Source organism: Schistosoma mansoni (genome assembly GCF_000237925.1).
Source record: "Schistosoma mansoni, WGS project CABG00000000 data, supercontig 0182, strain Puerto Rico, whole genome shotgun sequence".
Taxonomy (NCBI): Eukaryota; Metazoa; Platyhelminthes; class Trematoda; order Strigeidida; family Schistosomatidae; genus Schistosoma; species Schistosoma mansoni.
The window spans coordinates 243,347-258,580 of record NW_017386066.1 but is presented as its reverse complement, the minus strand read 5'-3'; the positions used below and the strand labels follow the sequence as shown (position 1 = coordinate 258,580).

Below are 15,234 nucleotides of genomic sequence, written 5' to 3'. Positions count from 1 at the left end.
CATGAAGTTGATGTAGAATGATGAATTCCATTCGATCGATTGTTCCACAATGATCCGTAGAGTTTTGGTTTGGTCGGTACATGATCGATCCTCACGGAATCCAATCGTTGATCTCGTAGTTGGGCGCCTACGGAGTCCCCCATTTTGTTTAACAATACTCTATTGAAGACTTTTCCTGGTATTGAGAGAAGAGTGATGCCACTGATCAGAAGTCCTTTGCAGTTTGTTGGTACTTGTTCTTCATCCCAAATCCTACAGAAGAGAATGTAGAGTATCTTTGCTGTTACTGCTACATCTGCTTTCAGTGCCTCTACTTGGATGTTGTACGGTCCTGCTGCTTTGCCGCTCTTGATTTGTCAACATATACTCACTAGTGTCGATGCGTGTTCATCGATACTAGTGTTGTCAAAGACCTTTTTTACTTCCCTGAGCGTCATTTTTTGTCCATCCGTTTCGATACTGTCTTTTTTAAAGGTCGCTGGCAAACATTTTCGCAAACTTGTCGAGAAAATGAATCGTCTCCGTAGAAACTCCAGTTTATTATTACTCAATACTTCAAAATCAATAATTCAGTATATTGAATCAAAAACCTTAGGATAAGAGTTTGTAATCCCTATTAGGTAATACATTAGAATATATCTGAGAAATATATATTCGTTTGTATAAGTTTTGAATACGACTAGCCAAAATCCAAAGGTGTTAACAATTGAGTCACAGTAATAACAGTTACGGTAGGGCCATGTTTGGGCACTACCGAGGTGTAGATCACTACTAGGACGAAAGAGCTGCTCAGTGCTTCCTCATTCAACTCACGTTAGTTCATGATCTCATAAACGAAGAGGATTTCACTACGCATCTGGATAAAAATTAGGAACTTCGTCAACTCTAAATTGATTGATTTTTATTACATAATTATATATCAGGCATTACATGAATAACTCTAATATCACATATTCACAGAACATTCTTTACTCACACAAACAAACACAATGCTGGTATTTAATAAAGTGTTGTTAACCACCGATTTCATAAAATCGATAATTCGTAGGAAATGAAACTGTGCGAATTAAAATGAAATGAAAATTCACTGAAGCAATAAAAGTACAATGAAATATAGGGAGAATGATCTGAAAGGTACTTTTAGTAAGAAATAGAATAAATTTATTGAATTTAACACTCGTAGTAGTAGTTGTTGTTGCTGTTCTTCTTGTAAGCATTAGACATATGAGAAAACATTTGCTTATACTCTATAATACTTTTGGAAGAGAAACTAGATGGTTTCTCAATATCGGTGGTTCAAACAGAACAGCTGAAGGATACTGGGAGACCTAGTGTTCCTTTTGGAACGGACTCCGTCTTTCTGAGGTTCAAAAAACTACTGAGTGAATGTGATTTAATGGGGACCGCGGCCCCACGGGTCTTTGCATGCATTTTGGTATCACATTGAAAGAACAAGATATTTGTGAATTTTACTTGCCCTGGATTTGTATAGTCTACATGCATACTAGTTAACACACGAACTTTAAACTGAGTATCACTTGGCATATACGTATACATACATATACATATACATATCCCATGGCATACACATAGGTATATTCACCCACCTGGGAGGATAGATGTTTGCTGCTCCCAAAGAAAACGTATTCGCTACACCAGACTGACTCTTACACATATTTATATCGTTCACACCATGGCTACCGCTCGAGGATTTCCTGACACACACATAAGAATAAGCAATCTTTAAGGGGAGGTTGTTAGTCGCCTATTCGGGTATTTGCAACCACCCCTTTTTATTGTCTTCGACCTGAAAGATGGGCCACTGATTTTCTTAGGCACAGGGCAGACATTTTTGCAGCTCAACATTTCCTTTGTAGGACACCGCAAACGTACCCCTTACATATGCCTGTATACTTGAACTACATAGGTCCGAGAACTTCTGCAGTGATATCCCAATTAGTAGAAAATTGTATTTCTGATATATATATATATATATATATATATATATATATATATATATATATATTGGTTATTCAGTATCCAGCATAGAAAATTGAATGGGCTGGTAGTTTAGACTTACAAAACAGTCAATTCATGAAGCTTGAGACTGATTAGTTTAAGCATTACATGCCTACAGGTAAATCATAGTCATTGGATAACTTATTGCTAATTTCTTCCACTCCCATTCGTGTTTAAACTTAGATAGGAGTACCAGTTCGTTTTCGAAGAATTAGAGATATGTCTTGGTAACAAATAATAACTAGTACGAAACCCAGGACCTTCAGAAATTCTTGTCGGTTGCAACTATCCGCCACCACAATATCAAGTCACATAGCCTATTGGTCACAGTACAAGTTGATTGATATAATCTGATCAACATCAGTGACCACACAACACAACATTGGTGACAATTTAACGATCAGTTAATATTGAATTCATAGTATTGATTAGATCAAATTCTTGTTTTTTATAAACTCATTCAATTGAATATGATCCATATCCTGAAGTGTGATGGTTAATAATACTACACGATTGCTTAAATCGAAGCATATGGAGCAGAGTTTGAACCTGGAGATTAGTAGTTGGAAGCCTTAAACAATAACCTACCCCTCTATAATAGATTAAATTAGATGAAACAAATGTCTTATACTCTACATCATTAACCTTAGTCTCTAAGTTAATTTGTGTTAATCATCAAAAAATATTTGTTCAGTAATATAATGTTCATTTAAGTTATTGTTAATAAAAGAATAGTTGGTTTCACCTCATGAAAAGTGGTATGTGGTTAGTATTAACCTTTAAAAGTAGTACTATGTGAAAAAACATCACCTTTGAATTTTAACTTGTTTATATTTTGAAAACTATGGAGATAAGACTACACTATGTATCAGAAGTTTGTAACTTTATAGATGTATTTCATATCTTTACTAAACTAATCATAACTGGTACAATTTGAAATGGTGTGAATGACCCCGTTGTTGATATTTGGTATGTGTGAATCTTATGTAGATTGTCTTGATACACCCATTATAGCATAAGTAGATATAGAATAGATGGAATATAGTTAACAATGGAATCCAGGACTGCAACTCTGGGATGTGAGTACATCCAGATGACGAGTCCCAAATAAAACGAAACCCACATCCTGGATTCTACTGCTAGCCACATCCCATCTACTTTAATCACAAAAACATATTTAAAAAACCTTAGGCATAATCAACGTAGGTCCCGGTACGAATATAAGTTGGTCCAATTCGCTAAACAACATTAGCAAAACTAGATAAGATCAACAAGATGAATAGAAATTGAGACAAAATAATGTAATACCAATGGTTATGAGGAAGACTAAACATTGAGAACACTTTTTGGAAAAAAAACAGAATAAAAAGGTATACATGATAGAATACTGGAACTCAGAATCATAAGGGAGATACTGAATGAAGGTATTTGCGCCATTGCAACCGATTCCAAACAAATGTCATTCATTGTCTCCAACCACTGGTCACGATAATTGTTGAGGACTGATGCTTGAGTTTTCGTTTTATCACTAATAGATCTAGCCCAACTTACTCTTATACCAGTTGAAACCATTCATTAAGGTAGGTGGGCAATGGATAGTTATACGTACACATAATAAATGTTCCAACATTAACAAACAATTTTACATTGGCAATTTCCTGGAAAAAAAACTAACCAAAATGTTCTAATAACCAATGATGACCTTCAATAAATTGATCAATAATCGAATAATAATGCGTAACTGCCTCATCTGGCATAACCCAGCCACCAGAAACAATTTCCCAATGCCCATTGAGCAACAATCTTTGAAATGAATAAACAAATTGTAAACAAAATAATAATTGTGAATCAACCAGGATTAGCAATATAATGCGATGGAGTTATATGTATCAATTGCGTATAAAGTCTATGGGATTTTGTAAAAGAAGGATATATGGAATCGTTTATGAATGATAGGATATTTTCAACATTTTACCGAGATTACTGACTACCAAAACTACCGAACCTGGTTACTACAAGTTTAGTGAAAACTTTCCACAGAAAGATAGAAGCAAAAAAGGTTACGAATAATCTTATGATGAAATTTTGATGGGGAATTGTAACATTTTTAGCGTAATCCGTGGTTCAAAACAAAATTAGGGACAAATGTGTTTAATCTAATCAGTTAGGTGGAAAGAACTCGTAGAAGATACATTCGAACTTGAAAAATCCTAGGCTGGTTCATATAGGCTTTACCATACTGACGTAACAAATTTGAATCTTCTTTAGATTAGTACATATGTAAGTAAATGGATGAATATATTAATATGAGATCGTAGTGTCTGGTACTACTTCAAGCCCTCAAGGGTTATTCTAGCTTCAGAACAGACTGATGTATTCCCCCTTTATAAGCCACATTTTGATCTTGTCAATTATTCGCTTATTAACCCTAACTGTTATTACAGGAACGTGTGTTAATTGCTTTCCTTATTTATTACGTGTCCATAGCTTACTTTTGTCTATTAATATCGAGTCACACTTGATCGAATACAGTCCGATCACTTGCATTCTGCGCTTCTTATTCTGAGTGTCTGTCTAAATAAACAAGTCTTACTTACTAATTACGCCTGTTACCCTCATGCAGAAACTTAGGCCACCCACCAGCATTCTCCATCCAACTATTTACTGGGCAATCTTTCCCCGTTCTTCCCACTTGCTATTCATCCTTTCAATGTCTGCTTCCGATTCCGGACTCAGTGAACGATACGATCCACTTCCATTCAGGATTACAAGTTATCACTTGTCTGGTGATGCAGTTTAATGATTTCCATAATGTATGTCCTATCCACTTCCAACGTCTTTTCCTAATTTCCCCTTCAAATGGAAGCTGGTTTGTTCTCTCCATATTAGGCTGTTTCTGGTGGTATCCGATCAACGAACATTAAGAATCATGCATAGACAATTGTCTATAAATGCTTGTACATGTTTGATCATGGTTGTGGCAGTTCTCCAAGTCTCAGCTGCCCTTGCATTTACATTTGCATCGGACTCTCCTTATTCATCGATGATGCTATCCAGGTACGTGAAAACCTCCACCTCTTCCAGAGTTTCTCCATCAAGTGTAATTACGTTGATGTTTTTCCGTGTTAAATTTCAGGATCTTGCTTCTTCCCTTGTGTATATTGAGGTCTACCGATGAATTCCGGATTATATTGCCGATTTTCTCAGGTGTAAAACAGTGTTGTGGAAGGTTTCATGATGTTCTCCTCTCCACGCTGTCAAACGCCTTCTCATAGTTAAGGAAGTTGATGTATAGTGACGAGATCCATTCAATTGATTGATCAACAATAATTCGTAGTGTTGTGATTTGGTCTGTGCACGACCGATTCTTACGGAATCTAGCCTGTTGATCTCGAAGTTGGACGTTCTCGAATCTTGTCCACGATCTCGATAGAGGTTCATTCTTCATGAAGGTGATTCTTGAAGTCCAGAACCTCCTGAAGTTAGTGTTTCCTTGATCATTTTCCAATTGTCCTCCATAGTACTTTCTTCTTTCAGTAGACCGTGTAAGTCTTGGAACCTGCTGTGGAGAACTACCGTGAACTCGTTGAGTTTGTTAGTATCTCGAAGGAAGACCGTATGAAACCTTTGTAATGCAGTTTGTATATATATATATATATATATATATATATATATATAATTATTCACAAATAAATTCGAACTACCCACCTTTTGAAAGATTGTTTTTGTTCCTCTGATAAAGTATTTATCCATAAATCTAAAAATGACACTTCAGAATAGACAAATCTAGATTCTTCCTTTTCATTTAATATATTTAACGTAGCATCTAGATTCGGCTTTGTTTCAGTGACGAAGTACTTTTCCAAAGTTTTAATCCAACCTAAGGAAAGAAAATAGTGTAAACATGAAAGAAAATAACTTTAGAATACGTCCAATAAAGGAAAAACATGTATGTGGAAAAATTCATTGTACAGAAATAAGAAATGGTTATTGATAAAATTAATTATCATGTGTTTTAAGATGTGAGTTTGTTACATTCCGAGGTTGTTCGGTCAGATATTGATGTTATGACTTGACCTAGCCGTCGCCAATTTGTTATGTTTTTGACCTAGGCGGTAGCCAATTGTTATGACTTGATCAAGGTCGTCGCTGATTCGTTATGACCTTTCGAATTTAACAAGGACGTAATTCGCGTAAATTATCCACCAATAGAATACGCCTTCTACGACCTTCACACTGTGACAATGACGTTCGATTAGTATGAGTAATCCAGCGTCCTTATTGGTCCTTATCCGCCTAACCCGTCCACTTGAGTCCAGAACACCAATAGCAGCTTCGGCAATACGAATCGTTTATTTCAAGCATACTTTATTTATATATCAAACAGACAGGCCACATCATACCATAAAATAGAAAATAATATTTGTACAAAACCAAGCCAAATGAGGCTGTAAGCGTGGGAGACAATAATCAATAAACTGAGTATAACTTAGGAACAGTAAATCATACAATAATAATCAATAGGTCAAAATGAAGCTTACAATAAGATGAATATAGATATAGATAATCTAGTTACCGAATAGTTATACAATAAGAATGATAGTCCAATAGTAGGTCCTGCAAGTTACCCGTACTTATGTCTTCGCTACTACATAACAATTGATATCCAAGATTCTTATGCTCGAGTCCAATCTCATAGGTAAGTAAACAGGCTAAGAACAACTGAATTAAGATGTATACAACCTATTGATATAAATATATCTCTTGGATTGATGAAACAAACCTTAACGAATTGCATAAACGGCTTTAACCAATGGCGTGGTTCAACCGATGTCTCTCATCTACTCAAGAGGCCCTGAACACGAATGTGGGTACATATATATAGATACACATATGTAGATTGATTAGTATCCATATAGTATACAATATAACAGATAGATATGATAGGAAGTATCAGCAAAAAATTACGTGATGGAACGCTTCACGATTTAAAAATATGGAACACTTCACGACCGTTGCTGATACCTTGACGTGGTGGTCGGGCTTGCCTATCGTGATGAATCAATCGAGCTATACTGGCTGGAACAATCGCTCCTCGAAGTCCTACCATGCCAGACAGGTCGGTTGAAGAGCGGTACGACTAAAAACAGCAATCCCAAGGTCCGAAGGTGAAGTGGTACTGCTGACTGTACAGAGGTGTGACGGCAGTAAGGAGTTTCCCTCAGACAACCAGCATGGCAGCGATGCTGCCTTCCCACAAGGACGGGTGGGGTTAGAAAAGGTCGGCCCTAAAAATGCACACCTCGCCTTATCCCACGGATTTCCGTCTCCGGCGGTAAGGTCCTTTGAAGAACGGAGCTAACACAAAAAGGTCGTGTGTGACCGACCTCAAGCAGTTGTCCCTTGGGCACTGCGGTCACGCCCCCAGGTCGTTAAGACCAACACTAATCCAACTTCTTTTTCAGGTCCTTCAAGAAATAACCTTCCACGGTGTGGGCAGCCGTGAAGTGATATTAGCCCTCATACCCGTAACTGCACACGAGACCAAGTTGATCACTTTCAAATCCTTCCTACACCTCCTAATAACTCTCTTATCTCCACGACTAACCCTTCCCACGTCCTTTTATCACCTCGCACCGCTGGGGCAAACGATTCAAGCACACGGAACGTTATTCCTGGTCTCCTGAAACCACGCTCTAAACTACATATAGGAACTTTTAATGTCCGAACATTGTGCCAAATAGGACAACAGGCTTCCTTAGCTAGGACTCTAGAATCTTATACCATCGATGTGTGCTGCGTCTCCGAAACGCGCATACAAGATCCGAGTAGCGTCATTCATTTGACCTCACCTAATCAAAATAAAGAACCATCTCGATATACGCTTTGTGTATCTGGAAGCCCTGAAGCTGCTTCCCGTGGCCTCGCTGGAGTAGGTATAGCATTAAATCCTAGGGCTGAACTAGCTCTTTTAGACTGGATCCCAGTAGACAGTCGTCTATGCGCTGTTCGACCAAACGGATCAGTAAGGACTCGGAAAGATAGGGAAACTCGTCGTTGCCTCTTCGTCATCTCTGCCTACTCTCCCACTGACTGCAGATCAGACGATATAAAAGATGAGTTTTACAGGAAACTTTCTGACCTTCTCCGAAAAGCTAGGCGTTCTGATGTAGTAATAGTGGCTGGTGACTTTAATGCTCAAGTAGGTAAACTAAGTGAAAGGGAAAGACACCTGGGTGGATCCTACGGTGTCGTGGCTAAAAGAACAGATAATGGCGACCGTCTGTTGCAACTGTGCTCACATAACCGCCCATTTCTTGCAAATACCAACTTTAATTATAAGGAAAAACATCTTTTGACATGGCGACCCCCGAATTCGTCCCAACGTTGGACCCAATTAGATCACATCGCTATCAGCCACCGATGGAGGGGCTCGATAGAAGACTGTCACTCATTCTGGAGCACATGTTTAGACTCAGATCATGCTCTAGTGCGAGCACGTATCTGTCTGCGTCTTACTGGACGTAGGAAAGACACTGCAGGGAAACCTCTTAGGGTTCTACTTAATGATAAGTAAGCTAAGAATATATTTCAGGAACAACTGGAAAAACAGTTAGACATGTAAGTTGTGCCCACCCCGAAGCAGCATGGAATGACATCCGAAAAGCTGTGGAAACAGCAGTGATATCCGCTAGTAAGGTAATCCATAAGATCAGGGAGAAACAATGGATCTCGGCAGCATCTACCGCACTGATAGATGCTCAAAAACTCATCCCACCTGGCTCTGAACATAACGAAGAGCGGAGTCAGCTTAAGCGAAGGCTAATTAGAAGCCTACGCAATGATCGTGAACAGTGGTGGGTAGAGAAAGCAAGAGAGATGGAAAAGGCAGTGGCAATAGGTAACAGCAGACAGCTATTCAGACTTATTAAAGAAACCGGCATTAGGAACTCAACTATAAGAGAAACTATCTCAGACAAAGATGGGCATATCATTCATTCTCAATCCAGGAGATTGGATCGATGGGCAGAACACTTTAGGGATCAGTTCAACTGGCCTTCAGCGACACTTCAGTTACCCACGATCCCCAGTCGTCCTGAATGGCAAATTGAGGTAAGTCCTCCAACTCTCCACGAGGTTGAAAAAGCTATAGGAAATCTAAAGCGAGGGAGAGCAGCAGGCCCTGACAGGTTTACCCCTGAGATTTTAAAGGATGGTAGTCCAGTACTAGCAACGAGATTGACTGAGGTCTTAGGTAGAATCTGGGAACTGGACGTAATTCCATCTGACTGGTCCCAATCACTGATTGTGCCAGTCTATAAGAAAGGACAAAAGTCCTCCTGTGACAATCACAGAGGGATCAGTTTGACTAATATAGTGTCTAAAATATTAGCTTCAATAATACTTGGACGCCTAACCAAAACTCGTGAAGAGCAAACTAGAGAAAACCAGGCTGGTTTCCGACCTGGACGTGGTTGCACAGACCAGATATTCACTCTACGTCAGGTCCTAGAACATAGACATACATTCAGACGTCCCACAATCGTAGTATTTCTTGACCATAAGGCGGCATTTGACTCCGTTGATCGTGAGGTTCTATGTCAGTGTTTGTCAGTGAAAGGAGTACCAAAGAAGTACATTAACCTCATCAAGGCTCTCTACTCGAACACAACTGGTCGAGTTAGAGCCTATGGCGAACTGTCATCAGAATTGGTTACCTCAAGTGGTGTTCGTCAGGGCTGTCCACTCTCTCCATTCTTGTTTAACTTTGTCGTCGACATGCTTTTAGAGATAACTTTCATCATCTAAATCTCCTGGAGTTGAACTTTTACCAGGAGGCTCACTTGTTGACTTAGAATACGCCGATGACATAGTTCCATTTGGTGAAGACGCTGACAAAATGCAGAGCCTTCTGACCACTATAAGCAACTATGCAGGCATGTTCGGGATGCAATTCTCTCCCTCGAAGTGCAAAATGTTACTTCAGGATTGAGTTGCATCTACACCCGAACTAATGATAGGGAGTGAAGTAGTTGAGCGTGTTGATCGCTTCACTTATCTTAGGAGTCTCATCAGCCCTTGTGGTCTGGTGTATGACGAAATCTCAGCACGGATACAAAAGGCTCGTCTAGCTTTCGCCAACTTGCGCCATTTATGGCGTAGGCGAGATATCCGTCTAGCAACAAAAGGACGGGTTTACTGTGCAGCAGTTCGTTCCGTTCTACTTTATGGCAGTGAAACATGGCCGATAAGAGTAGAGGATATTCGTAGGCTACTCGTGTTCGATCATAGGTGTCTTCGACGCATTGCTCGTATATCCTGGGACCACCGAGTAAGTAATACAGTTGTTAGGAAACGGGTACTAGATAAGGATGGCAAGTCAATTGGTGTAGTAGTAAAACTTCATCAGTTGAGATAGCTAGGACATGTGTTACGTATGCCCAACCACCGACTGCCCCGACGTGCAATGCTTTATGGTGTAGGGGCAGGTTGGAAGAAAGCTAGGGGTGGCCAGACCAAAACATGGCATAAATCCATGAAGTCATTGACAAGTGGACTGAGTCATGTTGGTAGGTGGAGACTACCTGGTTGGGATCTGCGAGCCGATAGCAACAGATGATTAGAGACCTTGAATGACATGGCTCAATATCGTTTGCAATGGTGAAGGTGCATCCACTCTTTGTGTTCACCCAAATTCTAATCTTCTGAATTCTTCTTGTCTCTATCTTTTTCTCTTTCCAAATTTATTTCACCGTATTATGCTCCTTCAATAACATCTTCAAACCCTTATCTTTCACATAATACTTATACTCTTCTACTTCTACCAATATGGGATTTGAATCGACAACTTCATCTCTGTGTTAATGTGGTATGGCAACTCGAACTGATGTACGTACGTACGAAGTTCTACGTTGTAACTGACTGACTGACTGACGTAATGGACCAAATGATAATGTAAAATGGTAAAGTTAGAAAGAGATTATTAGATGGAAGATGATTGTTCACTAGAAGATTACCGAGAAAATGAAGAATGATCTGAGAATGAGGGGTAATAACTTCTAAATTAAGAAGGGATGTACAACTATTACTATATTTTTTAAGACTAAGTTAAAATGAAAGCTTGAACACGCCATTTTCGAACGCATAGATCCTTTATAAAACGATGATTTGCCAATGTTTTTGTGGAGTATAGATTTTTGGTAATTATTCCTTTTGATTCACATTTTCTGGACAGACTACATAATTAAATTTGACGAAGTGTTTGAAAACAGAACTATTGATCGCTTTAGACTTACATTTGGACGAGTAAGAGTCAAAAATGAGGGATTACTAGAGCACACCTAGTCACTCTAATACAACAACGTGAATAAAGAACATCATAGAAAACTTTTTTTCTTGATCGATCGTCTTAATTCCTTTCTTGAACTGTTTATTAGTAAATTAAACAATGAAACAAACAATACAGAGAATGCAGAGACCAATTAGCCAGTAATTATGTTATATACATCAGGTTTATTTATATACAGTATAAATGTTCTTAATTAGTCAGTTAAAAATAAATTGTAATCATATAATGATAATTATTGGACTATAACAGTTCACAAATAATTTCAATATTGTAAAGAAAGAATTCATTACCATAGAAAGAACTCTTGGAATTACCTGGATCTTGATGTGAAAACGGTACAATGAAAACTTCTAATGGTTGCTCTTTCCACTGATCCATTTTATATTCAATCGGAAATCCTTGAGTCCATACACCGCCGGGTTGGTCATCAAATGCCAACTGGTTATAAATATTATTCATCTAAAAATAGAACGAAGATAACAGAAATTAACTTCGTTTTAAGAAAAATTAAGTAACACTAATGCTACTGCTGGAAAGAAAATACTTTAACTAGGTATTTTTTTATTGTAGTTAAGCAATACTGTATTCTTGTTACTTGTAGTCCCCTGGCTTCGGAAAACTTGTCCAACTATGGTACAGGCAATCTCTCAGTCTGAAAACTAAACAGCGGGTATGTTGCATAACAGTTTCTTTTGCATTATTCTATGACCATTAAATATATAGTTTACGAAGGTGGGAAATATACTTACGCTGTAAGGATTCGATCACAGGTTTCTTTGACTAATTACTTATATAGAGTGTAACCTTACAGCGAGCGATAAAAAGGTGAGAACTAGAGTACTATCCCAAAAAAGACTAATTCGACTAACAAAGCTATAAATCTGGATCGAATGAGATGGTTAAGACATGTTTGACACATAACTAGTTACCACCTACCTTGAAATCTAGTGCTATCTAATATAGAACCAGGTTGGAATAAAGCCACAGCCAGACAATTTCTGGTAAGGAGCAGATACATTGAGTTATTAATAGTTAATATGTGTCATATTAGATGAAGACTACCTGGTTGGATGGCACTCAAAATCAGTGGTTCAAGGAGCTGGTGGTGTGGTACAGTGGTATTAATTCTTCATCGCCCTCTAAATCTTGAGGTAAGTGTTGTATTGAATTCTACACTTTAAAATCTTATTTTTAAGCTGTATTTCATATGTTCAAACGTCCACTAAATTTGAAGCTAACCAATTCACTCACTTAGCTTCTCAATTTATCGATTTTCTCTCTCACTATGTTAATATCAGTTGTGACAACTGGAACCGTTACAAACTGGTACCAAGTGTTACATTGTTGGTGATTAATTGATTATGCAGATGACTATACCCTAATTATACAGAGTCACGTCAAACGACATTAAACTCAATGCTTAACAAACAATGTTATACCTGACTGATGGCACTCACTTTCTACGCAACACTGTGACCAAAAAGGAAACAATTAAAATATTGCTACATTTTTTAAATACTATATGACTGACTGACAGCATTCTTGGTCCAAACCATGGAGTTGGTAACAGTTTGTAAAGTGATAAATATATATACATATTTAACAAATTTTAATATGTTCAAGACTAGAAGGATGTTAATGAAGACTCTACATGAAAATTGCCAGGTATTTTAATATATAACTCAATGAAACAAATTGAGTAAAATTGACATTCAGTGCACAGTAAAAAGTAAAAAAAAGGTTAATTACTTAATGCTTCGAAGTACGATGATCGGTATACATGTATGCATACAGTAGCAGTTAAATTGCGACAACTGACAGTCTTTCTTTTTTGGGCCCCCAAATGCCCTGGTATGGACGAGAGTGGGGAGAGTCCGCTCTCCCTCTCCAAATGCTCTCACATGGCCACGCGTATATAGCTTCTGTCAGGGAAGTCCTACTCACTGCCTTCTCGTGACATTACTGTTGTTTACGAAATTGAGAGGACGAAAAGCGAATTTACTACGCTTTAACCGGGTTGGTAGACACTGAAAGTTTACCTAGGGAAGTTGGAAAACCCTGATTACAAACCAATGGTGTACATGGGCTCCAGTATCCTGAAGGAACGAATGGCGTATGAACCGATTGTTAGTCAGCGACTACCATGGGACTGCATCTCCTCACGATGCTCAATTGCCTTGTGGATCAGATCTTCAGGTCAAAGGCTCCGGGTGTGGCCCTCTAAGAAAACCACCTGCTTCGGTTTGGGAACCCGGGCAATATCACAGCCCTCACACAAATCAAATGAGATTTGTGCGGCGCATATGTATCTGGTGCTTCCTTGTACCAATATTTATGTGTTGAAATAAATAAATACAGTAGCTATGAGGATTTGCCAGCTAAAGGAAGTGGTTATAGGTTGGTTAAGTTAAAATCAAACCTATTCGTGAGTTGTTTCACTCTTAGTCTACACACAATATGGAAATGAAAGATTCCCAGAAAAGCATTGTGAAACAGCCAACATCCAAGGAGGTAATCCGGACATCTTAACATAGCTTCGACCAACAACTAATGACTTTATAGATTGATACAATGTCATAGTCCAACCTCTATAAGCTTTCTGCCGATCACCTTCAATGTTAGTCAGGATGGTGTCCAAGGTTAGGTGCTGTTGTTCCAGCATGTACATAATATAAACCAACAAGCCCAAAGTACAAACTACCAACAAATCTTACGAATTATTTTCAAAACATGATCAATAATCAAACAAGCTCTAAAACAAGCATATGAAATAATTACTCAGGAGAATTGTCTTACTTGATATGTTGTATTCACTGAATAATCATTGTCAATTTTTGGACATACTGGAGATTGAAATGTTTCAATGGTTAAATGTTTACTCTTGCCAGAATCAATTGTTGCCTTCAACTTAGTGGTAGATAATTGGAAAGGAATATCTCGAGAATCCGGTCTTTTCTTATCAGTATACCTTGATTTCATTAGTTCACATTAACGAAAAGAAAGGTAGACGCATTTTTTCCCAGGCCAAAAGTAATTTCAAACAATAACGAGTAAATAAATAAGCCTTACAAAAAACTTATGTGGGAAATAAGTGATAACTTAACACATTTCACGTCCTATCATCTCCATCATATCGCCCTAATATCGACTGTACACGAACATTTTGTATTCAAGAAACAAGAAGACTTGACAGACAAGGTCTAGAGAATACAATGCGTTCTATTTGGTTATGGTCACAGCTAATCAAGCTTCGCGTATTTACTGAGAAACCTATTCGGGAAATTTAAAATCCGGGTATCAACTTCGGATTTTTTCAAAAAAGGGGAGGTGTGTTATGCCCCAGATAAGGATAATGAATGGTAACTTTGGGATCCATTTATGAAAAAATACTATGCATATATTTTTTGTCGTATAATTTCTCAATAACTAAACTACTCATATTCATGTCCCTCTTATTATAAGCTTTAATTTGACCTATATACCATTCTTGAGTTATCCCTAATCTATTTAATACTGCCTCCCATATTCACAGCCACATTTGGCTAAATCTTGTACACGTGTTATTTTCTATTTTATGATACGATGTGGTCAAATTGATGGTATATAAACTCAGTATGTTTGAAATATAATGATTCATACCGCAGAGGCTGTTCTGGACTTAACTGGCTGGGCTAGGCAGAAGCAGGACAGACAAGTACTCTAGACTGCTCGTACGGTTTCCGTGTGTCACTGTCCCAATCGATAATTCGCTGTTTTCTGATTAGTGGTCTTGTCACGTCATACGCTAACAGGGCATCCACTCGGCTACAAGTTATAACACAACCATGTAAAAATTAGTGACAATGATGCTGTTCATGGCTGCCAAG

General features: G+C 38.2%; 1 protein-coding gene across 1 annotated transcript in view; it reads right to left on the bottom strand.

The window, feature by feature from the left end:
• Smp_143430 (mannosidase alpha class 2a, putative) overlaps positions 1-15,234 on the bottom strand; it is a gene marked incomplete at both ends in the record, with an annotated part of 53,402 nt that overhangs the window by 32,768 nt on the left and 5,400 nt on the right. The window contains 4 exons of the mRNA XM_018794954.1: positions 3,695-3,822; positions 5,728-5,899; positions 11,683-11,827; positions 14,165-14,336. Of these exons, the coding sequence (XP_018647011.1) occupies positions 3,695-3,822; positions 5,728-5,899; positions 11,683-11,827; positions 14,165-14,336 (617 nt within the window). The remainder of the gene's footprint in view (positions 1-3,694; positions 3,823-5,727; positions 5,900-11,682; positions 11,828-14,164; positions 14,337-15,234) is intronic.